Source organism: Sminthopsis crassicaudata, chromosome 1, assembly GCF_048593235.1.
Source record: "Sminthopsis crassicaudata isolate SCR6 chromosome 1, ASM4859323v1, whole genome shotgun sequence".
NCBI classification, from domain to species: Eukaryota; Metazoa; Chordata; class Mammalia; order Dasyuromorphia; family Dasyuridae; genus Sminthopsis; species Sminthopsis crassicaudata.
This window is the reverse complement of record NC_133617.1, coordinates 367,962,990-367,990,810: the sequence shown is the minus strand read 5'-3', so window position 1 is coordinate 367,990,810 and position 27,821 is coordinate 367,962,990. Positions and strand designations below refer to the sequence as shown.

Here is a 27,821-nt window from a genome sequence, read left to right as displayed (position 1 = left end):
TTCTGCATAGCTGGCATAAATTCAGGTTTGTCATAGTATAACACTTTTAAAATATATTGTTGTGGCCTCTTTGCTGAAACTTATCAATATTTTTGTATTGATATTCATTACAATACAAATTTAATAAATTTTTCTCTATTTTATCTCCCTATGGTTTGTATCTCAGGATGACATTTGTTTCATAAGGAATTTAGTAGGATACCTTCTTTATTTTTACAAGTGATATAATATTGGAATTAATGTTTCTATGACCATTTGCTAATATTCACTTTTTAATACATTAGTTCTGGATATTTTTTCCTTTAAGGGTTCAATTATAACTAAATTGGAGTTATTTAAATCCTCTTAGATTGGCTATTTAAAATGTTTATTTAGCATTCTTTAGATTTTGCAAATATTCGTCCATTCCTTTTAAATGAACAGTTTTGTTGGTATGTAATTGGGCAAAATAATTTATATTGACATGCTTTATTTTGTCTTTATTTGTTGTGAGGTCTCCATTTTCAAATTTTTTGTATTAATCTTTTGGTTTTGCTTTCTTTTAATCATATTAGCTAATTACTTTTAAAAATATTTTATTCATTTAAAATGTTTCTTAGTTTTATCAATTTATTTTTGTTTTAAATATTATTTATCTTTGCTTTGATTTTTTAGTATTTCCATTTCTGGGTTGAATTTAAGGGAATTGACTTGATGATTTTCTAATTGTCTTTCATTAAGCATCCAATTCATTGATCTATTCTTTCTTTGATGAATTATCTATTTCTATCTATAAGGTATTTCTGTACCTTGTTCTTTAACCTACCTATTCTTCAGAATTAAATTATTTATTCACTATTTAAGTTTGAATTTTTAAAAGTACCCTTTATTATAATTTTTGTTGCATTATGCCCAATAAATTATTGCAATTTTCTATATTTATTTTTGAGAGTTTTATTCTCTAGCCCATGGTGAATTTTTGTAGAGATGCCAAGCATAGCTGAGAACTGTGTATATCCTTTTCTATTATCATTCCATAATTAACTGAGTTATTATATTTAACATCTCTGAAATTCTATTCAGATCATTAAAAACATTTTTCTTATTTACTTCTTGTTAGATTTGTCTAGTTTTGAAAGGGACACTTTGACATTCTCAAAGATTTTTATAACTCTACTTTTAATTACTCCCTGTAATTGGTTTAACCTCTCTCTCTCTCTCTCTCTCTCTCTCTCTCTCTCTCTCTCTCTCTCTCTCTCTCTCTCTCTCTCTCTCTCTCTCTCCCTTTCTGTCTCCCTCTTTCTCTCTCTGTTTTCCCTTCTTCCTCTCCCTCTCCTCCTGCTTTCCCCCTTTCTCTATTTCCCCTTCCCTCTCTCTTTGTCTCCCTCTCTCTCTGTGTCTCCTCCCCTCTCTCTGTCTCTGTCTCTCTGTCTTTATCTCTCTGCCTCTGTCTCTATTTCTCTGTCTTTCTGTCTCTGTCTCTATTTCTCTATCTTTCTGTCTGTTTCAACTTCTTATTTGTTTTGTTTTTAAAAATTAAACTCTAACTGCAATTTTTTGAATGTTTCTTCCTAGCCCCCAAATTCCTTTTCTTCATCCCCTCACCTACCTCTGCCACAATGATTACTCATTATAGGATTGAGTTCAGGCACACCTTCTTTCTGGTCATGTTGGGGGTTGAGGAATGGCAGCTGCCATGTAGAGTATTGACCTCTGAGCACTTCAGGATGATTTCTCAGGCATTTCTCAGCACTCCATTCCTACCACCCACTTAGTATGATTATGCTTCCTTTAGGAGTTGAGGCAGAGTCCAAAAATAGAGCAAGATCACTCATTCATCTGACCAAGCAAAGGCTCATCCAATCAAACTTTCAATTTCTCCATATATCTATCCCAATTATCCAGTCCTTCTTCTCCTTCCTCCTTCTCTTTTGTCTTTTAGCTACAGATTCTAAAGCTGGGCCTGGATTCAGGGAGGAGTACTAAGACACACCTGAGAACAGAAAGAGAAGAAGCTTTGACAGCATTCTATCCCTAATCCTCTCCTTCACTAGACTTAGGCTTCTGGAAGAAAGGAAAGAAAGAAGGGAAGGAGAGAAGGAAATATTTTTTCCCCTTAAATACTTAGATACTCTGCTTTTTGATGTATATATATTTAAATACTACACATATTTTATTGTATAAAGAACCTTTAAATTTAATGTAATTATATCATTTATTTCTTTTAACCATGTCTGTTTTTATTATTGTTCATCTGAGATGATGCTTAATACTTTCACTTTTTTAAACTACCTGCACCTTTTTCTTATTTTAACCATGTGAATCTTTCTGTTGCGAGAGTTTCTTGTAAAAAGTGTATTGTTGGATTCTGTTATCTAATCCAGGCTGCTCTATTCCTTTGTTTTATAGGTGAGTTCATCCCATTCATATCCATAGCTGATTATTAATTGTGTTTTTCTCCATCATATACTTTCTATTTTCTCCCTCTCTTTTCTTCCCCTCTCTTTATAAAAAAGAAAGTTATAGAGAAAAGAAGAAGCTTTAATATGAAATAATTAATAAATGCTTATCATTAAGTCATTCAGATTATAGAGGGGTTTGAAGATCAAGGCAAGGAACTTGAACTTAATCCTATAAATCATAGAGAATTTCTGACAAATGGTGAGAATCTTTCTTGGACAGAATCAAGCCAACAGATCCACTTTAATTGTTCTGGCCTATGATGATCTTGATCAGATGTCACAAATCTTGTGCATCCAGTGCAAACTTACCTACTGACTATTTCTGAGTTCTCTTTTTGAATTTTCAGGCTTTGTTCCCATCAGTACCTCCTGAAGAGTAGGGTTGGGATTAGGGGGAGGAGAAGGGCTTGGAGTTGGAAGTAGCTAGGTCACCTCACTTGCCTTTGGCTAGTAGGTCATCCCTGTGTGTGAAGGCCAAGCAGAGAGCAAGGTGAAATGGTGTTGTTCTCTCATTAAAGACTCATTCTTTTGGGTCTCAAAGGCTTCTGCCTTCTAGAGACATTTAGGAGAATAAAAACATTAGTTTAGAGATCTAATGGCGCCCATGTGGTTGATGTGACTTTTTTGCTTATAGTGTGAGGTGATGAAGACTAGGTCTCACTTCCAATGAGGCTGCCCTAAAGGACCTTTAGGGGGCATGAAGAAGAGACAGTACTAAGATTCTTTGATAGGCTTCTGCTAAGCCCAGAGTCCTAAGTTCCAGGTGAAAATGCCTTTCCTCAAGGCACTCTGCACTTCAATCATGCTAGGCTGTCTATCTTTCTTGCTCTATTCGTGAAATGCACTCCTCTTTGTCCCTCCAATAAAAAAACAAAACAAACAAACAAAAAACCCAACTATGACGTTGCTAGGTGGTATGATGGATAGAATCGTAGGCTTGGGGTTAGGAAAACCTAATTCCAAATTTGGGCTTAAACATTTACTTGCTGTATGATCCAAAGCAAGTCACTTAAATCTCTGTTCCTCTGAATTTCCTCATATGTAAAATTGGGATAATAATAGCATCTATCTTTATTGTGAGGATCAATGAAAAAAATTGTAAAACAAAACAAAACAAAACAAAGAAATTAAATGTTTTGAAGAAAAGAAGATGTTGTCCATTTACATATGAATTTATATAGATATATGCCTTCATATAAACTTGAAGCCTAGTATATGGTAGGTCCTATAAAATGCTTATTTCCTCCTCTTTTGAGTACAGTAAGGTGGTTAATAATGCATTTTCAATGGAAATGAATTGATTTAATTGCTGTTGACCTCCCATTCCTCCAAGATATAGTATAAAAGCTACATATTTTAGAAATCTATATTAGCCTTTCAGGTTCTCTGATTCTTCCAGCTAGAAATCATATTTCTTTCTTAGGATCTAAAATAGCATTTTTGTCTGGGCATTTTCTATATTTCTCAGATAATATTTTGTAACTCACTTAGTTCCTATTATACTTTGAAATTTATGAAGGCAAGTATTGTATCTTATTTAATCTAACTTCCCATTTTCTGTCCTAATGAATTGCATGTAAAGGGTAAGGTTGGGAGTGGGATTTTACAAATGCCCAAACCTAGTTGAGTTGCATTGAATAGAAATCTCCATGGCTCTTGAAGTTTTCTCTATTTCTGCACTTACAAAGCAAAACATTCAGACGGCATCTTTGAACAAATACTTCCATTAGAGGTACCATGACCTTCTGTGAATGTCAAGATACCACTGGCTCTGGGATACAGCTGACATTTCATTCAAAGCACTGAAAATGATGCCCCTTGAGCAGAGCAGCATTAATGTCAAGGTAGGCATCTAACATGAAAGGTATTTTTGACCCATTCTGATAATAGGGTCTTAAGGATATTGATTAATTAAAGTTAATGCTATTAATAAGAGTAATCCTTCACAGTAGATGGGACCCATGGGATCTCTATCATATCTCTATGAAGTAGGCAAGAGTAATTCATAGCATCATAGATTTAGAGGGACTAAAGATCACTTGGCCCAATCTTATTTATAGGATATTGAGGAACAGAGAAATTGAATGATTTAACAAAAAGAAGACATTGAATATTTACATATGAACTTACATAGATATATGCTTATATATAAACATATATATATATATTTGTATGAAAAGAAAATATATAGGTTAGTAATTTCTTCATGTAAGAATGCTGACTATTGGTTGTTTGCATGAAGTCTCCCTCATTAGATTTTAGCTCTTTGAGGACAGAATCTCTTTTGCTTTTATTTGTAACCTCAGCACTTAGCACAGTGCCTAGCACATAGTAAAGAAGAAATGAACCAATGTTACCCAGACAGTAAGAGGCAGAGATTTTTTTAATCCAAGTTGTGTGAATCACATATTTTATGAGTATATTTTAGAGGGGCAAAACAAAGTGTTATCCAAGTTCAGATCCTCCGCTCAGCTTCTAAGGTGATTTTTCTAAAGGATAGGTCTTCTAAAGGACACATCACATTCCTGCTCAGTGATATCCAGTGGCTTCCTTCAGTGGCTTCCTATTGCATTTAGGATCAAGTAAAAAGTCATCTGTTTGGAATTTAAAACTATAACCCGATCCCTTCCTAGGTTTCTAGCCTTCCTATAACTTCACTTCCTTATGCATTCTTGTTATTCAGTCATTTGTCAATTGTGTCCAACTCTTTGTTATCCCATTTGGGATTTTCTTGGCAGAGATGCTGGAGTGGTTTGCCATTTCCTTCTCCAGCTCATTTTTACAAATGAGGAAACTGAAGCAAACAAGGTTAAATGGCTTACCTTGAGTCACACAGCTAAAAAGTATCTGAGGCCAGAGCTGAACTCATGAAGATGAATCTTCTGGACTTTAGCTTAGCACTCTATTCATTGTGCCATCTAAAAGCCCATGCACTCTACAATCTAGCCATACTAGCCTACCTGCAGTTCATCAAATACCTCCTCCACCTCTCAACTTTCTTCCTTTGTACTGATGATATCCATGACTGAAAAGCTTTCCTTTCTCATTTCCACTACTTAGAATCCCTGGCTTTCTTTAAGACTCAAGGGAAACACCAATTTCTTTAAAAATTTTTTTTCAATATTTACTTTAATAATATTTTGATTTCCATTTTCCTCCTTCCCTTTTCCCCTTTCCCCTTCCTCAAAACAGCAATCAATCTGATACAGGTTATAAATGTTCAGTCATAGTAAATATATTTTCACATTAATTATGTTATGAAAGAAGAATGAGTACAAAAAGAAAAAAAACCAAGAAAGAAAAAAAACAAGCTAAAAGTGAAAATAATATGCTTCAATCTGCATTCAGATTCCATAGTTCTCTCTCTGGATGTGGATGACATTTTCTATCCCAAGTCTAATGAAATTGTCTTGAATCACTTGGATCATGCTGAGAAGAGCTTAGTCTATCATAATTAATTATCACACAAACTTGCTGTTAACTATGTACAATATTCTTCTGATGCTGCTCAATTTACTTTGCATCAGTTCATACAAGTTTTCCCAAGTTTTTTTGAAAGAATAACCATGATCCTTTCCTGCAGCATAATAGTATTCTATTACATTCATATATCACATGTTTAAACATTCTCCAGTTGATGGGCATCCACCTCAATTTCCAATTCTTTTCCACCACAAAAAGAGGTACTTTGTATATGTAGATCCTTTTTAATTTTTTAATGATCTCTCCGAGTTACAGACCTAGAAATGGTATTGATGGATCAAAGGCAAACACTACTTTCTGTAGAAGACCTTTCCTACTCTCCTCACTGCTGATGCTTTTTCTCTTCTGAGATTACTAACTCTCTCTCTCTCACTCTCTCTCTCTCTCTCACTCTCTCACTCTCTCTGTCTCTCTCTCTCACTCTCTCTCTCTCACTCTCTCTGTCTCTCTCTGTCTCTCTGTCTCTGTCTCTGTCTCTCTCTCTCTCTCTGTCTCTCTCTCTCACTCTCTCACACACTCTTTCACTCTCTTTCTCTCTCTCTCTCTCTCTCTGTCTCTCTCTCTCTCTCACTCTCTCACTCTCTCTGTCTCTCTGTCTCTGTCTCTGTCTCTGTCTCTGTCTCTCTCTCTCTCACTCTCTCACACTCTCTCTCACTCTCTTTTTCTCTCTCTCTCTCTGTCTCTCTCTCTGTCTGTCTCTCTCTCTCTGTCTCTGTCTCTCTGTCTCTGTCTCTCTCTCTCTATATATATGTATGCATATCTATCTATCTATATCTATCTCATGTAACTAATTATTTGCATGTCATTTCCTCCACTAGAATGTGAACTTCTTGAATATAGAATTGGTACTGAGCATAATGCTTGGTAGTTATCCTTTCCACATCATGGAGATTAGGGTAGGAAATATCTCCACAATCTAGAAAATCCTAGTAAAATTTTTTGGCTCTCTTTATATCAAAGAAGAAGATTGAATTATTATGGTATTAAAAGATAAAATATATTGATGTTGTACAATATTATACACATATTGTATGCATTTATGAGTTTCTAAACATTTTTTTCTGTGTTGTCTATTGGACTTCAAATTATCATCCAAAATTCCCATATAATTTTTTATGTCAATCATGATATATTGATGTATCAAAATCATGATGGGGAAAGTCAGGGTTTGAAAGGGATAACTGTACATAAAAATACTTATTGATTGATAACTCATGGTTGAGGAATGGGAACTGTCTTCAAAGAGAAAAGGATATATGGAGGTGACTTTAAAAGATGGGAATGAAATTTAACTGGTAAAGAGGGGGAACTTGCTTGAAGATTGTGAACAATTGCATATTCAGGCAGGAAAGTGTGAAACTTGTTTGGGGAATGGAAAGTAGGTTATTATTCCCATTCATTATTCCCTTTTTTCTTTCTTCCAGTAGGGAGAAGAATGTGGAATGTCCTTTTTTTTTTTTTTTTTTTTTTTTTTTTTTTTTTTTTTTTTTTACTTTGGTCTCATCCAGGGGGAGATAAGGAGCAAATTCAGCTAAGAAATTTATCCGAAATCCCTCCATGGAGAGTTAAGGTCCTATTGACACTTGCTGCCCACCCTATCTTGAGTGGTTGAATTCATCAATGGCATCTTCCTAACATCTTAGCTAAAAAAAACCAAAACTATGCTGTATGCTGTATTGTGGGGTCATGGGCAAATGATGTCAGCTCTTTGACACTCAGTTTCCTCATTTGCACATTGCATGTTATTCCTCCTTCCCTTTATAACATGGTTGGGGAGAACAGATGGTAAACTTCATAAAGTATTATAGTAATGCATTATTACTAATAACACCTATTCCTAAGAAAATAATAGTTGGGGTGGAAAGAATGTTACATACGGAGTAAATACAGGATCAAATCCCTATTCTATTGCTATATTGTGTGATCTTGGGCAAGTTATAAGAGGTTTAGACCATTTCTCAAAGTCTTTTTCTAGTGCTAAATCCTTTGAGATAGTATTTTATACAAAATGTGTACATGACAGTAGACTTGGAATCAGGATGAAAACCTGAGTTCCAATTCTACCTTAGATATTTATTAATTATTTGACCCTTGATGTGTTGCTTGACCACTTTAACTTTGATTTATTCAGTATGTAGAATATAGATAATAACAACACCTATTTTACAGGGTTGTTGTGAAGATAAGAAGAGATAATATGTATAAGATGCTTTACAAAATCTTAAAGAGCTATATAGTAGTTAGGGCAGCTAGGTGGCCACTTAGAGTGCTGGGCCTGGAGAGGATGACTTATCTGCCTAAGTTCAAATCCATTCTCAGACACTTACTAGCTATGTGATCCTGGGCAAATGACTTACCATTATTTGCCTCAGTTTCCCCATTTGTAAAATGAGCTGAAAAGGGAAATAGCCAAGCATTTCAGAAACTTTATCAAGAAAACTTGAAATGGGTTTACAAAGAGCCAGACATAAAAATTACTAAACAATATCAGTAAATGTTAGTTATTATTCTTATTAATGCAGTGGACATTTATTAGGGACTTAATGTGTATATAAAGCATTGTTCTAGGAGACAAGGAAAGTACAAAATTTAGGGAAAAAACACTACCATGACCACAGCCCTTTTAGAGCTTACAATTTAGAAGACAAAATCGCCAGATTTATGGATATGAAATTTGCAATATTACAGAGTATATAATATACAATAATATAACATGTCTATATCAGAGGTTACATGCTATGGGGCCACAAAACTATTGAGCAGTATGATCACTAGCAGAAGGGGTGCAAGAAAGGAGCTAATGTTTGATTTAGGCTTTGAAAGATATGTAGGAATTCAATAGATGAAGAGGACAAGGTTGGAAATTGCAAAAGGCATTGGGACTAGAGTGAGCAGAAGGATAGAGTAGTAAAGGGGCAGAAAATAAAATAGGGTGACCATAATATAAAGTTAGTGGAAAGGAATAATATGAGATAAAAAAGGAAAATATAAGATAAAATATGAGATAGGAAAGACAAAATGTTTTCCCTATTTTATAGATGGATTAATTAAGTCTAAGATGATGGAACTTGTCTAAATATGTCTTCTGTCCTTTTCACACAGTAAGATAGAGCCTAGGTTCTTAAACTGTGGTTTGTTACACCAGAGGAAGTCTCATAACTGAATATGCATCACAAAATTGTGGTTCATTATCAGTAAATATTTGATTTGTATGCCTATTTTATATTCTGGGTTATATGAAAATTTCTCAAGTGAAAGGGAGTCACAAGTAGAAAAAGTTTATGAAGTCCTGATAGACCTCCTGGTCTTTATCCTCATGTTCTTTGTACATTTTTATGCTGGTTGATCTTGACTGGAACTGATCATTTGGACAAGATCCAAAATTACATATGGAAAGACTTGTTTAAAGTAACATGAACGTTCACTGGGTAGTTGAAATCAATGAAGCAGAGAAACATGGAACCACTGACTTCTCAAGTACTTGATATTGACATTTCACTGCCAAACTCATTTTATGAATTTATGACCCATTTTATCATGAACCTTGCAAAAGACAGTCTGGTCTAATCATTTTATATTAGCACTGAGTACAATGGGAAACTAGATTGAATTTCTCATTCTCTCTGACCCAAATGCAGGTGGGAACCACAACATTTAACTCCATTATGTGAAGCCAGTTGCATCCTTCCATCTTTGCAGTTTTTGTTAACTCACTAAATGCTTGGAGGAGGAGGTTGGATTGAATAAACTTTTGAAATTCCTTTCAGCTCTGGAATTCTAGTTTAAAAAGAGAATATTAGAAGGATTTCCAGTGATAAGTGAAATGAAAGGCTAGTTGGTAGTCAGGTGAAGAAGAGGAAGACAAGGAGATACTTGGGTATTCTTTTTCCTACTCTCAACTATATTATTGACTTCACAGGGCTCTACTTAAAATAGGAGGAAATATGATAAACTAAACACCAGACCAGGATCTGCTTTCAATTTGTGGCTGATGCTCAAAGTGGGTGAACAGTGCTAAAGAGAAAAGAAGCATTTATTAAGTGGCTGCTATGTATCAGGCATTGTGTTAAGCATTTTTCAGATATTATCTCATTTGATCCTCAGTGATTTAATGAACCTTTAGGGACTTTTAGGAGAATTTATCTAGACTCCTGTTTCTTAAACTATTGGTCATGACCACATATGGGGTCTTATAACTGAAAGTGGACTTCATGAAATTATGATTTATCGTCCTCCTGACTACAGGGCCATTGCTGTATCCACAGTACTATCTAGCTGCCCCAGGATTTATTATCAGTAAATGTATGATTTGTATACCTATATTATATACCTGATGAAGTCGAGGTAGCAATACCTAGTTTGAAATAAAGATGTAACAAATTCACAATTGCCATTCTCTTTGCCAAAAGGGAGGTTTATTTAGGAGCAGAGTTTACATTAAAAATAAGAGGTAAAATGGGTGACAGGAATGGCAAATCAGTTAGGAGAACTTATAGTTAGCAAAGAAAAAGACAAGTTCCCCTGGGAAACTCATTATTAACCAGGAGAAAGGAAGTACTTCATGAGACAGGAGAAAGTCATTGACTGGCAGGTTAGATTTACAAGAGTTAGGAGAAAGGTGCTATTAAAGAGAAGGCACTATGAGGGAGAGAAAGAGAATGCTTCATAGTCGACTTAGCAAAGATCTTCATCAAAAGTGGATTTTTTAAATAGGGGACATGTAGCCTTGGAGGTTTCTCAGTTGCAAAGGCAGGGACTCAAAAGGGAGGTGGGTCAGAGAGCGAGATGGTTTGCACCTGACAAACCATGTCTCAGACCTGTCTAATGATACGCCAATCTCGAGATTGTCTGGGAAAGCTAAGTTCCTTTGTATGCAATTATAGTTGATAGAATTTACAACTGTTTTAACTTGTGGTAATAAAGCAGTCTGGGAAAGCTAAGTTCCATTAAGGTTGTCTCAAAGGTTGTTGTGAATGTTTTTAATGATGCTAACTAGATTGGAGAGAGAATGGATGAATTAACAATAGACTCTGACTTCACATTATTCTACATGAACAGAATTTGGCAGTTCTTACCATACCTATATATTCAGGATCATGAATGAAAAAGGTTTAAGAAGCCCTGGCCTAGACCAATCTCCCAAATAAAGCAGGAATCCTATATATATATATCTGACAAATGGCCATAATAATAACAATTGACATTTATTTATATAGGATCTAAAGCATTTTATACATATTATCTCATTTAGTTCTGCAGCCAGTCAGATCAAAGTTGGGCTTTCTTGCAGTCTTTTTTCATAGATTTAAAAAAACTCCTCTTTTTGAACACCTCCAGTGATGAGAAACTCACTCACTACTTTGAGAGGTAACTCATTTCATGGTTGGACAGCTTTTATTTTTAGAAAGTTCTTCTTTAATATTGGACCCAAAAAAAGCAGCCTCCTAATTTCCATCTATCAATCCCAGCTCTGCATTCTGAGGACAAGCAGAGCAAGTCCAATCTCTCTTCTATATTACAGCCTTTTAGATATTTAAAAGCACATCTCTTCTAAATCTTCCCAGTGAAACATTGTGGTATATAATTCAGGGGTTTTTCATTTCTTTTTGTGTGTCATGGATCTTCTTGGGCTCTCTGGAAAATCTAAATAATTTTTAAATGCATGCAATACATAGAATCACAAAGACAACCAATTTTGTTGAAATTAATTATCAAATTATATATTAAACAATAAATTCATGGACTTTGGGTTAAAAACCATTGGTGAAGTGCAAAGGACCCTAAACTTGGAGGCAGAAGAATCTTGTCCATGTCATTTACTAATTGTGATTCTGAGCATGCACTAAATACCTCTGAATCTCAGTTTCTCATTTTGTTAAATTAAGATATTAGCTTTTTGTATACTTTATAAAGATTTTTGTAGTGGGTCAAAAAGTTTTGTGTAATAAAAAAAGTTGCTCAATCTGGAGTCAGAATAAGTGTGTTTAAATCTCATCTCTGAGAGTTACTACTTATGCAACCTCAGGCAGATCTCTTTATTTCTGAGGCTTCATTTTCCTTATCTGTAAAATAAATGGGTGGGGCTAAGTGACATCTTTTTTATAATAACTTTTTTATTTTTCAAAATACATGTAAAAATAGTTTTCAACATTCACCCTTGCAAAATCTTGTATTCCACATTTTTCTCCCTTTCTCTGCCCTCCCCCAGACTGCAAAAAATCCAATATAAGTTAAATATGTGCAATTCTTCTAAATATTTTTCCACATTTATCATGCTACTCAAGAAAGATCAGATCAAGGAGGGAAAAAATGAGAGAAAGAAAACAAGCAAGCAAAAAACAACAAAAAATAGGTGAAAATACTATGTTGTGATCTACATTTACTTCCCATAGTCCTCTCTTTGAATGCAGATGGATTTCTCTAACACATTGGAATTGGCCCTGAAGTCAGGAGGATCTGAGTTCAATTCTGATCTTAGACACTTAACACTTCCTACCTGTGTGGTCACTTAACCCTTATTGCCTCAGCAAATATATATTTATATATATATGTATATATATATGTATATATAAACATATATATACATATGTACGTATCAGTTCCAAATTCTCTCCTTTCCTTCATGTTCTCCACCATCCAATGAAAAGGCAAGAAATAGGATAGCCATTATACATATAAAATCATGCAAATATGACTTCTGCATTAGCCATGTTATGTATAAAAACAAAAAAGCATGAAAACTAAACATTAAAAATATGCTTTAATCTGTACTCTGAGTCCATCAGGTTTCTATTAGGAAGTGGATAACATTTTTCAGTTGTAGTAGATCATTGTCTTGATCAGTGCAATATTTCCCATTCTTCCAGCTGCTAGGGCCTCTCCTTTTGAGATCACCTGCCACCCATTTTGCATAAATCTTACCTAGTTATAAGCATGTTTTACCCCCATTCTCCATCCCTATGAGAATGTAAGCTCTTTGAGAGCAGAAGCTAGTTTTTTACCTTTCTTTGTATCCCTAGGACTTAACCTATACACTGCTATATAGTATGCACTAAGCAAATGCTTGCTTATTGTTGACTGATTAGCTGACCAGAAGGTAAATACAACTGAATCATCTAGGCATCTTTGAAACATTGTGGGTCACATATGGTTCTAAACTAGGATGGAGCAATATTAATAAATACTTTAATAAAAAGGAATGGGTTAGATTGAGAAGGTGATATGGGAATATTCTCCATAAATGATTTCTCTCTTCCCATCTCCAAGATTTGTATAGTCTGTTCCCTTCATCTAAAATGTACTTCCTCCCTTCTCCTTGTCTCTTACAAAACTTAAATTCCTTTAAAACTCATTTCAAGTTTTACCTTCTGCACATAGCTTTTCCTGGCTAGTGCCCCATCCCTTTTTGAAATTGCTTTGCATATATTTTGTATTTATTTACTTATGTAGACATTGTTTTCCCCCAGTAGAATATAAGTTCCTTGAAATAAAAAACCATCTCATTTCTTGTTCCTCTACTCCCAGCACTTAGCATGTGGTAGATACTTGTTGAATATATCAATAAATGAGTAGAAGCAATTAGCTAGTATTGGGACTCCTAGAATGAAGCTCATCCCATTACTGAATAGATGATTTAGTGGCAAATTCTCAGTTTCAGCTTCCTCATAGTTCTACTACTGGGGATGAACCTTTGGCTGAGGATCTACATGGCTAGATTCACAGCATAGTTATCCTAGAAAATGGAGATGGCAGAACTGGAAGAAGTCTATAGAAATAGTTTTGGATACTTCTCCAAGATTCATACACTGGCTGAATTATGCAATTAACCAGGAAAGGGAATGTAAAAGAATTCCGAGAAAGGGGAAAATGTCAAGGGCTAAAATTCTACAGAAAAAAATTAGCTAAAGCGTGGGATTCTGGTGATACAAATGTTTCTGATGAGACAAGAAAGGTCTAAATGCCTCAAAAGATTAACATAAAATAATAGTTAATATTTATGTAGCTTATTATGTGCCGAGGACTATGCCATACTCTCTGTTCTTATTGTTTCCACAACAACTCTAGGAAAAGGGTGCTACCATTCTCCTCATTTTGCAGATGAAGAAATTGAGGCAAAAAACAAGTAATTCACCCAGGATCAAATAGCTAGCAAGTATCTGAGACCAGAGTTTGAACTCAGTGTTCTATTTCCCATACCACCTAACTGCCTCCAACATGACTACAGACAGTTCTCATTTTTATGTAAGTGGATTATTCCATAGACTTCTATGTAAAGCAATTTTTATGTAATATAAATTTGTCCCTACCCAGCCACTTCACTTAGCCTATATATCAAAGGCATATACAAAATAATATCTTTACACAAGTCATAAATTATACTAAAATACAGACATTAAATACTGTACCCTGATAATAAACAGAATTATGAAAAGAAAGGTAAAGATGATGATAATGTATGCACAATACTGTACAGTAAAATTAATGTAAGTGTGCAGTATGTTACTCCTTCCCTATTCACTTCACCTAGCCTTCATCACTGGTTGTTTGCTGTGTGATTTTTTTTTTACTTTAAGAGTTATTTGGATAGTTGGTCTTTCCCCCTTTCCCCCCATGTATCTGATGATAGCAAGCACTTTTATCTTTAGCTAGTCTTTAACTTTTAAAAATCTTGAAGTATTTGTAGACATTTTTTCTTTCAGAATTTTTTACATAAAGTCAAGTTTACATAATGTAAATCTATATAAATTGGGCATTGTCTGTATATAGAAAATGTCTCTTAACTTAGATTTTTTTAAAGACCTAAAAAAAAAAGATAAAAATGAGGGTAGTAACTTGGGAACACAATTCAGGTTAGATGGGATCATAATCACTGATGATAAATTGATGGCAGAGAGCTATTCTATTTTGCTTCTTTTTTGCATGACCTTAGACATAGAAGTATCCAACAACAGTGGTTAACTGAAAATTTATGCAAAAGAAGAAACCAGTTAGAGATCTAAACTGTCCTTTATAAGTTCAAGTCGTCAGGCTCAGAAAAGTAGCTCATTATAGGTAATTGAAAAAGCTTACAGATATCTCTACTAAATTGCTGATAGTAATATATGATTTTTGAAAGGGAGAAGTTATGTTTTGTAAATTCTAGGCTTGTAAGCTCAACACCAATTCCTGGCAATTCTTAAGAGTATGTTATGAAAAAGAGGGTCTCTCCTTAGAAAGAAAAGTGGTGAAAAAAGGGTCAACATGAGTACATTAAAGCAAGAAAAGGCATAACAAATAATTAGTCCTGAAATCAGAGTATAGGGGTTCATATCTTGTCTCTTTTTTATTTCATTATGAGCACGGATAAATTATTTAATCTTTTGGTATCAGTTTGCCCATCAGTATCAGTTAATTTCTGAAGTCCCTCCTAATTCTTAATTCTATAATATGAAATCAAACTAGACTTGTCTCATTCTCCCCACTTCCCCCTTTTGGGTCAGTGTTGCTAGATTGACAGAATGATCTAAAGAGAGTCTGGCTGGATTTTAGCAAAATATCAGTTAACCTACCCTCTGACATCCTCATGGATAAGACAAAGAGATGTTGGTTGTTAGCTGAATTCAAACCCAGCTGAATGTCTAGACCTGAAGAATGTTGATTAATGGATCAGTGTCAGTCTGCAGAGATATCTGTAGTTAGTGTCATGGCCTTGTTCTTTTCAACATTTTAATAAAGGTTGGATGAAGGCATAGATGGCGAACTTATCAAATTTGCAGATGACATGAAGCTCAGAGGAATAGCTAATATGTTTGATGACAAAAATTAGGATCCAAATAGATTGTGACAGTCTAAAACAACTAAATGAATAGAACGAGATGAAATTTAAAAGGGATAAATGCAAGGTCCTACACTTGGGTTTGAAAATCATCTGTATGATCTGACAAGCATTTATTTATTTAGTAATTATTATGGTATAGGCAAAGAACTGTACTGGTTTAACTACAAGAGTGAAAACAAAAATCAGAGCCTGCCCTTAGGCAACTTATATTTTGTGAAAGGAATATAACATACAAAGAAAAAAAAAACAAATGATTATTTTAAGGAGGGAGGGAACACTAAAAACTAGAGGAAAGGTTGCTTCTAAAATGGACCATGAAATTAGCTAGAGATTCTAAGAGGTGGAGGTGAAGAGGGAGTGCATTTCTGGAAGGGGATAGAGGTAGAATACAGAATGCAGGTCTGGAGACTGTCAAATTGGGCAGTTTGGCTAGAATATAGAGCATGTGAAGTGGAGTAATATGAAGGAAGCCTTGAAAGGTAGGCTGAAGGCCAACAGTGAATGCCAAGCTGAGGAGATTGCATTTTATCCTGGAGGCAACAAGGAACCACAAAAGGTTCGCTAGCAGGAGAATGACACGGTCAGCCTTGTACTTTAGAAAGATGGCTATGGCAGCTCTGTGGAAAATGGATTAGAGAGGATGAGAACTGGAAGCTAGGAATCCCATTAGGTGATGATTGTAATAATTCAGATGGAAGGTGATGAGGGCCTGAACTTCTCGATAAGCATGGGACTGGATATGCTGTATAGGTAGACTGAATAATATTCAGTCACATTGTCGAGAGAGAGACAGCAAAACAGAGAGAGACAGAGACAGAGATGGGGGTTGCTGGGACAGAGAGAAAGAGAAGAGAAATAGAGACAGAGAAAAATAAAAACAGAGATGGAGACACAGAGACATAGAGAGAGAGATAGAGAGAAAATGTTGAGGACCTCTTACAAGTACAGACTAGACATGTCTTGGCTAGAGAAGTTTATAAGCAAAAGATCTGGGTGAAATTCAAGTTCAGTATGAGTCAGTAGAATAAGATAACCTCCAAAATAGCTCATACAATCTTGAGCTACCTTAATAGAAACAGTTTCCAACCTGAGGGAGGTAACAGTCACACTCTGTTCAGAGCTGATTTAGTAATTACATGGGGAATATTATTCATGTCTGAGTACCACATTTTATGTAGAAAATTGGGACAAGTAAACAAGCATTTTTTAAGCACCTGCCATGTAGGATGCATTGTCAAGAGTAGATTGACCAGAACCTAGTGGGAACTTGAAACTGCTCTACAAGGATCAGGGAACTTGGGATGTTTAGGCAAGAAAAGATTGGAAGGGGGGTAGGTGATAGCTGTTTTTAAGTATTTGAAAGACTATTGTGTGGGAGGAGGGAAGAACTAGAACAATGAATGAAAGTTGCTGAGAGATAAAAAAGCTCAATATAAAGAAAAAATTATTAACAATTAGAGCTATTCAAAATTGGGAAGAGTTGTCTTATGAAGTTAGGAGTTTTCCTCACAATTGAAAGTCTGTAAGCAAAGATTGGATCAAAAGGTGTACTGGAATTTCACAGAGTAGACTTCTGCTTAGGATAGCTTGGGCCAAATGGTCAACTTCCAACTCTAAGCTTCGGTGACTGTATTTTTCTCTCTTCTTCCAAAGTGCCTACTATAGGACTGTCCAACAAGCAGGTTCTATGTTATAGGCACCTAAATGCTATCATTTGAGGGATATTGGGAAACATCTGTGAGTCCCCCCAAAATATTCTTTCACAAGGTATTGACATAAGGCATTTGCCACCCTGGTTGCTCTCTACTGGTCATGTATTAATGTCCTTCCTCAACACTAGCACCCACAGTTTAAAAATAGCTATAGGTAGTCTGAGCAGAGCCAGGATTTTATTAACTCCTTATTCTTAGAAATTATGCTTCTTGTAATATAGCCCAAAGTGTCATCCACATTTTTGGGCTGCCATATCCTATTGTTGACTCAGATTGAACTTGAAGTACACCACAACCCTATTACTATGTCCAAACAAACTGCTCTCTGCTACCTGCAACCTGACCACACCAAGTTTTAAAATGGATGGATAGGGCATGTCTGAGATAAACCTGTTGAGTTTTTCTCCTGAGGAATTCAATCTCTTCTTTACTTCACCCACCAGGAGCTAGGTCAGTGGAATATATCAATGTAACAACACTTCTATATATTTAAGGCACTTCACCCAAATGTACTGTGGTTTGGGGATAAGAGAACTTTCAAGAAGTCTAAGATTTCCCCCCATTGTGCCCTTGGTATCAGGCCATAGGACAGAGCATTTGGGATCTCAAGCCAGTATCCATTATTTCTTCTTGGGAAAGGGCCCACAGAGGAATTTTTTTGTCTTGCTGGTCCCAGAAACATCTGACCCTAAGGGAATAACTACAAATGAGAGATGTAATGCAAGAAGTAGCTCTTTCCATTGGAAAAATGGTTTACAACTTGGACTAAGAATATACAATAATAACCATAAAGATAATTCACACTCAGGTAAAATTTATAGCGTGATTATCTCATGATAGCCTTGTGAGATAATATATAGGTAATATTGTTCCCATCTTGCAGATGTGAAAACTGAGGACCAGAGTAGTCAAGTTCATACAATTAGTTAGTGTTAGACCCATAGATAAACTGGACTTTCCATAAGCCAAGTCCAGTGCTGTTATACCACACTATTTTCATGTTTCTGTGATCAAATTGGACACATTCATCAGGTAATTGGGCATTGCCATTGGAGCTGGGAGAGAAATTGGGACTAGAGATATAGATATCTATATAGATATAGATGAATTTGATGTAATTGTATAGATGAATGTAGATATAATTGGGGAGATAGTTGAAGATATGGTAGTAGATTAGCTCCTTAAGGGAGGAGATGGACAAGGAAATGTTCCTGGAGAGTTGTAGAATTTTTGAAAGAATAAATATACTGGACCTGTTTTTAATGGAGGGAGAGGGGTATGTCTAAGACATGTACTGTCTCTTCCACTAAGGCAAGTGTCCTTACTGCTCTGGATTTAGTCAGGTAATGGACTAAGAAACTTTTATGGTCCTTTCCAGCTGTACTGGTGTTTCTATGATTCAGAAATGTCTCTAAGCCTTTCCATAGATCAAGGAGGTAGTGGGTCTCGGGGCTCTGACACTTGGTATCTATCATACACTGATTCTTCTGTGAGCAACAGAATGACAAAGAGAAGGCATTCAATGGGGGCTGCCAAGTTCCAGATATGATGCTAGGTTTGGGGGCTACAAAAGCAGGGAAAAATTAGTTAATGGTCTCAAGGAGCTACTATTTAGGGAGAACAACTTTATACAGAAGTATACATAATTACATGTGGCTACCAATTACAGTAGTTGGAATGAAGGAAGGGTCAAGGGAAGAGAGGAATCAAAGAAGGCTGTCTGTAGAATGTGGTGTCTGGTACATGCTGTGAAGAAAACCAACAAGAAGATCACAGGAAAGTACTGTGAACTCAGGCAGGAAAGAGACTTTGGAGCCAGAGTTCTTAGCAGTCCAACCTATTATTTGGGAAGTCTCTGAAGTGAGGTGCTCTGGAATCAAAACCTGACTCTAATTTCATAGTTGTTTGGTCATGGGAAATTTCTATCTCTGGTCTCAGTTTGCCTCTTCTATAAAACAAAGGCTATGTCTAGATGATTTTTAGGAGAGCTGTCACTCTAGATAGTGATTTCCTCTATCTCTTTCAATCACACAATCCTTTCTTCTTCCGCAGTGTATGAAGTGATCACTATGACTGGTGATGTCCGGGGTGCAGGAACCAATGCCAACGTCTTCATCACCATTTTTGGGGAGAATGGATTATCTCCCAAGCTCCATCTCTCCAGCAAGTGAGTATCCTGGAAAAACATTGAGCTGGCCAGGGTCCTTGCTGAGCTGCAGCAAAGTCTGGGGAAAAGACAGCCTGGTGACCATCATCACGTAAAGTGACTGAAGATCACTGGATGAAGAATTATGTGACGGAGCTATACTGCTCCTCTTATGGCATCCTTTCCCTCTGCCATAGCTTTCCCACTTGGTTTCCCTATACTATGAGATACACAAATTCTGGCCTTGCTCCTTTGGAATGTCCAATCACCCTGATAGCAGCTAGGCTGAGACTTGTGTTCTTTTTTAAGGAAGTGGTTTGTTAGCTCAGTTACTAACACAAACAAATATCAGAGCAGAGGGCATTGATAACTCATGTCAGAGGCTATAAACTGCTTTATATTGGCAAAACAAAACTATTCTAATTTTAAATGATTCTTTGTATCCACTGAAGCAGGACTCTTTCTTGTAAGTCATTAGACTGGATTCTTATATGTAGTTGAAACGAATTATCTAAAACATTTTACACATTAAAATAGCTATCCCTTAATTCAGACCAATCTTTTCTCAAATTTAGTTTTGATTTGGATCACTAGACTAGGAGGCAGAATGGCTCAACTCTATTCCTGCTTTGAAATTGGCTACTTTGATACTAATTACTTTAGGTCATTTTTCTTCTCTAGACTCGATTTCTTCTTCCTTAACTCATGGAATAAAATCCTTACCTACTTCCCAGGGGTGGTGTGAGAAGCAGATGTTACTTTATGTTTGTGAAAACACTTTGTATAACCATAAGTGATTTAAAAAATTATATAGAAGAGAAGGGAAGATAGATCTTTTTAAACCTGGCTGTTAGAACAGCATTGGAAAGCCCATGATCAAGGAGGTGGCTTTATTCTTTAAAAGAAGGACCAACACACACACACACACACACACACACACACACACACACACACACACACAGTGTCACAAAGCAAACAATATTAAAACTGGAAGAGATTTTAGAGATAATATAATCTAGTGGTTTTCACACTTTTTTGGTCTCAGAGTCATTTTATACTCTTAAAAATTATTGACATACTTCCTGCAAAGAGCTTTTATTTCTGTGGAGTTTATCAATATTTAGTGTATTAGAAATGAAAATAATTTTGATGTCGCAGCTGCCTGGAGGGTTTCATGGGGAGCCACATTTTCAAAATCACTGTGATTCATTCCAATCCCTTCATTTTATAGGTGAAAAAAACCCCAAGGAACTGAGCCTAGAGAAGAAAAATGCCTTGCTCATGTTAAACCAGGACTAGTATCCAAATCCTAATACAATGTGATTTTCATTATATCTCACGGTAATTAATACTTTTCAAAGAGGGTATTACTTTGGAGTCATTCTAAGATTCTAGGCTAATGACCTTAACTTCTGTTTTTAGATTGTTTATTCGGTATATGTAGGATAGCTAAGAATGGATAAACACAAAGGGTGAGATTTCCTCTGAGCGGCACCATCGTTCCTACAAAAAATGCTATTCATTTTCTCTAGGACTTTCTCTGCAAATCATAGTAGGGCCTAGATTCCTTACAAAGTGGGCTGTGGCATGAAACTTGGGGCTATAAATGTAACTTCCTGTTTTGTTGATTCCTGCAGAATAGGGTATCATCTTCATATAAACCTTACACTTCAGAGAGTGACTTGCTCATGGAAGGCTGTCATCCAAATGAAATGGGCATGGTAACAAGATTACATGAAATATCCATCTCCTTTGCCATATGGAATAGCTGTAGTATGGGAGAGTTTAAAACTGGGAAGAATTGGGCAAAGATCATGTCTAGCACCCCATCTAAATATCCAAGGCTCTCCAGCTCTTCCTTTTTCCCATTAACCTTTCCTTTCAGAAAAGGCTCTTATAGCCACTCTTGATTGCCCTAATCATATAAATGTGAGTCACTCTAACTCCTCCCTGATAGGAATCTGAAATTTAAGATTTATCTCTCGATAGGGTATAATAGGCTTTGTTCTCTGCTAAAGGAATCTGAGCTTTTAGTGAATGGAGTGTAGAGAGTGCAGTTTTGTTGTTGTTGTTGTTTTTGCAGGAACCTTCATAATTGCTTGGAAATAATTCTTGAGTCCATCTACCTCCAAGGCCATCACTGCTAACAGTAACCAAAGTCACTAGAATAGACAATGGTTCACTTTTTAATAGTTCAAGCACCAGTGAAATGAGATGAACCAAGAGGGTCAGAATTAAAATCTAGAATCCAATGAGTCTGGATGGTTTGACAGTAATACCAGGTAGGGATAGATCAAATGTAAAGGGGCAGACAAAATTTGGGGGAACAGTTGGAAATGGTAGGTTAGGAAAAAATGAGTCAAATTTAAGAAGATAGGTATGAAAGGATGAGGTAAATACTGCAAGCCAGATAGATAATAGAGAGAATCTAGATTTAGCTAGGTTAGATAGGTCTGGAAATTCTAGGTAGATAAGGTAGATAAGGACTACAGGAACCACACAGATTACCTGCTGATCCTAAAAAAGAGACTGTTCTCTTTCCTCCCTGCTGGATGCAGAAGGGCTTACAGATCTATGTGTTTGAGCCAGAGGAAGAGTCAGGACCTCCACTTGTATCTCACTTTGGATTAAGGCAGGTATAGAGATACTTGTCTCTTGGGAGGAGTTTATAAATTAAGTTTAAAATTTTCTTCTTTCCTGAAGGTTAATATTTCCAAGCACTTAGTGGTTAACTAATTCCATGCTTGGTGCTGTGTGTGTGGGAATACAAAAGTAGAAGGTACAATTTCTATTCTAAGGGAGCTTGCACTTTTGCTGGGGAGAGAAGACATCTACAATGTAAAAAATGAAGAATTCCAAAGCAACATATAGACAAATTCATGATATATTCATATAGAACAATTGTTTCAAATTACTAGCACATGGCATATTTTTTACCAGATTGCTAAACATTTACTACTAAAGGTCTAGATTCCTAAAACCAAAAAAACTTAAAACAAATTGGACTTATTTTCCTTATGTCCTATTCCTCCCACCCATAATTCCTTGTCCGTTTTCCACCTGCTGAGTGTCTGAAGTGGTGGGCAGTTCAGTCTGGAGGGAAGGGATTGAGTTATTTTATCAAAATGTGGTAAAATTTGGATTGGGAAACATTGCCATGAGCTATATAAATACTGAGGGAGTACAATGATGAAATCAGGCTGGAGTGGGATTAGTCATAGAAAACTTCATGGAAAAAGAGTTTTTTAATTGGGTTTTGCAAAATGGATAGGTTTTGAATAAGCAGAGAGAAGGTATATGAAAATGAGGATTGAGGAGGACATTCAAAAAGGGGTGGAAGACAAGGCATGAACATTAATTGAAGGCCTAAGGAGTAGAGTTAAATCCTATGGCCTGGCTACTCTTTGAGGAAGGCAGGATGAGGTTTCAGAAATAATGAATCACAGTACAATCAAACAGTCTGTATTCAGCACCTAACAGATATGTGATGATCTACTTGGTGTTATCCCAATCAATCAGTCCATAGCCAGAGGCAGTAATATTTTTAGGAGGTGACACAGAAATAGAAGGAAATCACCTTCCTGTAGCTTCCTGATAGATTCATTCTTTATTTTACCAGAGCTCCTGATGCTATGTTACCATTTTTACAATATGGCAAAAGGATTGAATCTCATGTATCTTTCTGAATCACATTTCCATTGTCAAGACTTCACCAATGGAGAATGCATGGCATTTGGGACTGGAGCTGAATCCTGGCTAGCTTTCTAGATCAGGATGATCAGAAGCTGAAATGCCATGTTTTGTCTGTAGCTGCTATCAGCTGCATTTCTCTTGGGTGCTGGTGTGTTGGAAGGGAGATGCATGTATGCTCTTTTTTCTCATGATGCTTGCTATTAGATCCAGAAGGACCCAGGTAAGAAAGTATCAACTCCCTGTCTCTGCTCACAATAAAAGGATGAAATAGTATATGTATTTTTAATGATTTTTTATTTCCTGAAAAGTATTTGTCTTAAACCTACCCAAACTTGCATGATAACTTTTCTGTCTAAATTCATAGCAATATAGATGTAGGGGAGGGAAGAGCAGGTATGGCTAGTTCTCAATGACCAATCAAGAACATTGTTTGGCAATACTGTATGGAAGATGTATTCTGATGGAAGTGGATATCTTCAACTAAAGAAGATCCAACTCACTTCCAGCTGATCAATGATGGACAGAAACAACTACACCCAGAGAAGGAACACTGGGAAGTGAATGTAAACTGTTAGCACTACTGTCTATCTACCCAGGTTACTTATACCTTTGGAATGTAATACTTAATGTGCAACAAGAAAATTAGATTTACACACATATATTGTATCTAGGTTATACTCTAACACATGTAAAATGTATGGGATTGCCTGTTATCTAGGGGAGGGAGTAGAGGGAGGAATGGGAAAATCTGGAAAAATGAATACAAGGGATAATGTTATAAAAATTACTCATGCATATATACTGCCAAAAATGTATAATTATAAAATTAATTTTAAAAAAGACATTGTTTGGCGCTAAAAAGTTGCAGGTGAGAAGCAGATCCCTGTTCTATTGCTACCTACTGCTCTTTCAATTTTCCCTCATTTGTCCTTCCCATGTATAGTCTGAATTAATTTCTTTAAATATTGATTGACCTGCTCTCCTTGTTGTCTCATAGACAAGTTTTAAAAATCACCTTCCACTACATTTGAAAATTACACTTGTGATATGAGCTGTCTTTCAGAGATTTTGAGCCTTGCCTCTAAGAAACACTACTTGACTTAGCACAAAGCCTATATACTACTACAAAGAACAGAAATTTCTGACATTCACAGTGTACTTATTTTTAAAATAGACAATAAGCACATACAATTGGAGGGTGTCAAGATGCACCTAAAATTTGATTTGTGACACAGACTACCACTTTGAAATAATATGGCAGCCAACACAATTATCAGAATAGGCACATCTTCTGTAACATTTTTTAAAGCTGCTGTTTATATTTGATTTTATTAAAATACATTTTAATGGTAACTTTGTTTTTATGTCACCTACATTCCCCATTTATTCCACCCTTCTTTTGTACATCTATAAAGCACAACAAAACTAACACATGTATTGGAAAAAATCTGACAATTTTAATGCAGGGTTCCATATTTAGAATCTCTCATCTCTGCAGAGAAGTGGGAAAAGGTAACTCATTATATCGCTTCTTTGTGGTCAAGTTGGTCACTGTAATTTTGTAGCATTCAATTTTGATTGTCTTATTGTTCTTACCATTTACATGGTAGTAATCATCTTTGTGTATTTCTGTGATTTTTCAATATATTCCATTGAAATTTGGTATATGATATGAATTCATGGAGATTTTCACTTCACAAGCCTGCGAACTGTTACAGTGAGGGCATTTTCCCTTCAGAACACTCAGAGATAACCTATATCAACTCAGCACTAGTAAAGAGAAGGTCCTCACCAGTATGAGGAGAGATAGAGGCAGTCTAGACCAGAACCAGAGATAAGCCATCTGGAGTTCCTGGAGCAGGAGAAGAATGAATGGTGTAAAAGGAATTCAAAACAAGATCACTGCTGTATTGGGAAGCTCCTCCCATTCTGACTTTAAGCTAATTGAATTTAGAAAACAAGGAAGGGAATTTCATCAACTCAAGTCCTGTTCTAACTGGAGGTGATGATATTGTCGGCTATTGACTGTCTGCTGTGTTTTCTATTCTATCCACACTGAGAGTGAGTGTCTAAGTATGCAGCTTCTCCCACTATGCTGTTTTACTCTGATTTCCTTTCCTCTTGCAATGGTACCCAAGGTTTGCATCTACTTGGGGCCACCATTATATCTCCTGTTGGGAATACCATATTGTGTCCTGGGGAGCAATGAAGCCCACTGGACTCAAGAACCCCAAAGGCATTGAATACTCCTTCTCTACATTGCCATTCCCCAGAAGTTAAAGCACCTAACTAGCAGTGTGATAGTGAACAAATCCCTTAATATCTCTGGCCTCAGGTTTATTATTGATAAAATGGAGGTAATATTACCTCTCCTCTCTCCTCAAGACATGAAAAGGATTAAATGGGATAGAGCTTTTAAAAGTTTAAGGACTGTCGAAAGGCAAGAGATTATTATTATTGTTGTTGCTTTTATTGTTATTTTTTTTAACCTCCCCTGAGATCCATTGATAATAATGCTAACACTCACTTTATTTTCTTTCCAAATTGAATCAAAAAGATCTCTGGGTCACACAAGAAAGGTGATAGAGCAGGAAGGAGTTTTCAGCCTTTGGCTTTCTTGCTGGGTCCTGGGCCTAGAATGATGATCTTTACTAACTTCTGTTCCTGAACATTGTAGGAGTGAATCTGCCTTTGAAAAAGCCAATGTGGATGTGTTCCGTGTTAGAACCAACAATGTTGGTGCCATCTACAAAGTCAGGTGAGGCTCCTTTTCTGTATTCTACAGTCTCCCTATTGTCTCCAGAATCAAATGCAGATTTTTTCATTAGGCCCCACAAGATGGCCCCAAGATACCTTTCCCCTGTACATTATTCCCTCTTTTTTCCTGCATACTAGAGTCCTGCTAAATTGGCTTTTACTCTGTTCCTTGCACATCATAGTCCAGATTCTGTTTCTCTGCCTTTATCCTGGCTATTTCTAGTATCTGGAACATATTCTCTCCTCATTTCCTCCTTAAAGAATTCCTCTTTTCCTTCAAGATTTAGTTCAAACTCTATCTTTTGTATGAAGCTTTTCCCCCAATTCCTTTCCTTAGCTATTAGTGCCTTTCCTTCCCAAATTACACTGTATTTTTAAAATTTTAATTTTTATATATTTATAAATTTATGTGGAATGTGCTTTGAAGTCAGGGATTTTAAAAATACTTTTCTTTGTTCTTCCCCCTCACTTAGCATGCCAGGCCCTTAATACATATTTGTTAATTGATTGATTGATAGAATGATTGACCTCAGAGCTTATCAACATGGGGAAGTTAAAATCCCAAATAGAGCTGGGATTCTGAGTTCTCCTATAACAACCCTTTAGCAGGAGAACTTTACATAAACTTTTCTGGGCTGTAGTTAAACTGAATAAGGAGAGGAGAAAAAAGTTCTGGCCAGTCTGATGACCAGAGAAGTACCCATACAGACTCCCTGTTGTTTATCAGGTTAAATTCAAAAGTCTTTGTTAGATGCTGCAAACAAAATAGGCACAGATGGGGACAGTAGAACAAAACTGAGGGTCTTGGTCCATATGGTGATCACAGAATTGGAAGCAGTTAGAATTGGAAGGGACTGTAGGGATTGTCTAGAACAACTCCCTAATTTTATAGATAAGGAAATTGAGGGTCAGAAAGGAAAAAACAAAAAATACTCACCTAAAAGTATATAAAGTAAGGAGTAAAGCTGAGATTCAAGCCCAGATCTTTAGAATCCAAATAGAGAACTCTAACCATTGTACAACCCTTAATATAATTGACCTTAGTAGCTATGTGGTATGATTTGAGGGCAACCAGAAGCCAACCTGTGCAAAGGATATCTCCCCATGGCCTGGAAATGTCAAGAGATTAATTTACTTGACTTAAGATATCTGCTTTTGTTGAATGTAAGTCCACCTAGGAAGATTTGTGTGAGGTGCAAATCTGGAGGATGAATGCCACTGTAAGTTTTTATTAGCCATCCAGACCTGCCTTGCTCAGAGCTACCCTTTTCTAATATTCTTCAATTGTTTTCAGCAGTTGGATTGCTAGGTATTATAATGGATAGAGGCCAGGTCTGGAGTCAGAAAGACATCTTCATAAGTTCAATTCTGGCCTCAGACAGCCGTGTGATCTTGGGCAAGTCATTTAACTCTGTTGGAGTTTCCCCAGTTGTAAAATGAGCTGGAGAAGGAAATGGCAAACCATTCTAGTATCTTTGCCAAGAGGTCATGAAGAGTGAGACATTCTGAACAACAAATATTTTCTGGTTCTAGTTGCTTTGCATTTACTTACTTTCTACCTGCTCTATTTTCTCAGTGTTCCTTCATGCTCCTTGAGGTGGAGGCTGCTTTATTTTTTGTCTCTGTGTCTGTAGACTTTAGCATTGTGTCTTGCATATAATTAGCAAAAGTGGTATAGAGGAAAGAGCACTGAATTTGAAATATCAGAGGATCTGGTTTCCAGTCCTGACTTCACTACTTATTTTGTGTGACCTCTCTGAGCCTTAGTATTC

General features: G+C 36.1%; 1 protein-coding gene across 1 annotated transcript in view; it reads left to right on the top strand.

Annotated features, from left to right (window-relative positions):
- LOXHD1 (lipoxygenase homology PLAT domains 1) overlaps positions 1-27,821 on the top strand; it is a 158,951-nt gene that overhangs the window by 10,956 nt on the left and 120,174 nt on the right. Inside the window, exons 2-3 of the mRNA XM_074280182.1 lie at positions 19,506-19,620; positions 25,937-26,050. Coding sequence (XP_074136283.1) covers positions 19,506-19,620; positions 25,937-26,050 — 229 coding nt within the window. The remainder of the gene's footprint in view (positions 1-19,505; positions 19,621-25,936; positions 26,051-27,821) is intronic.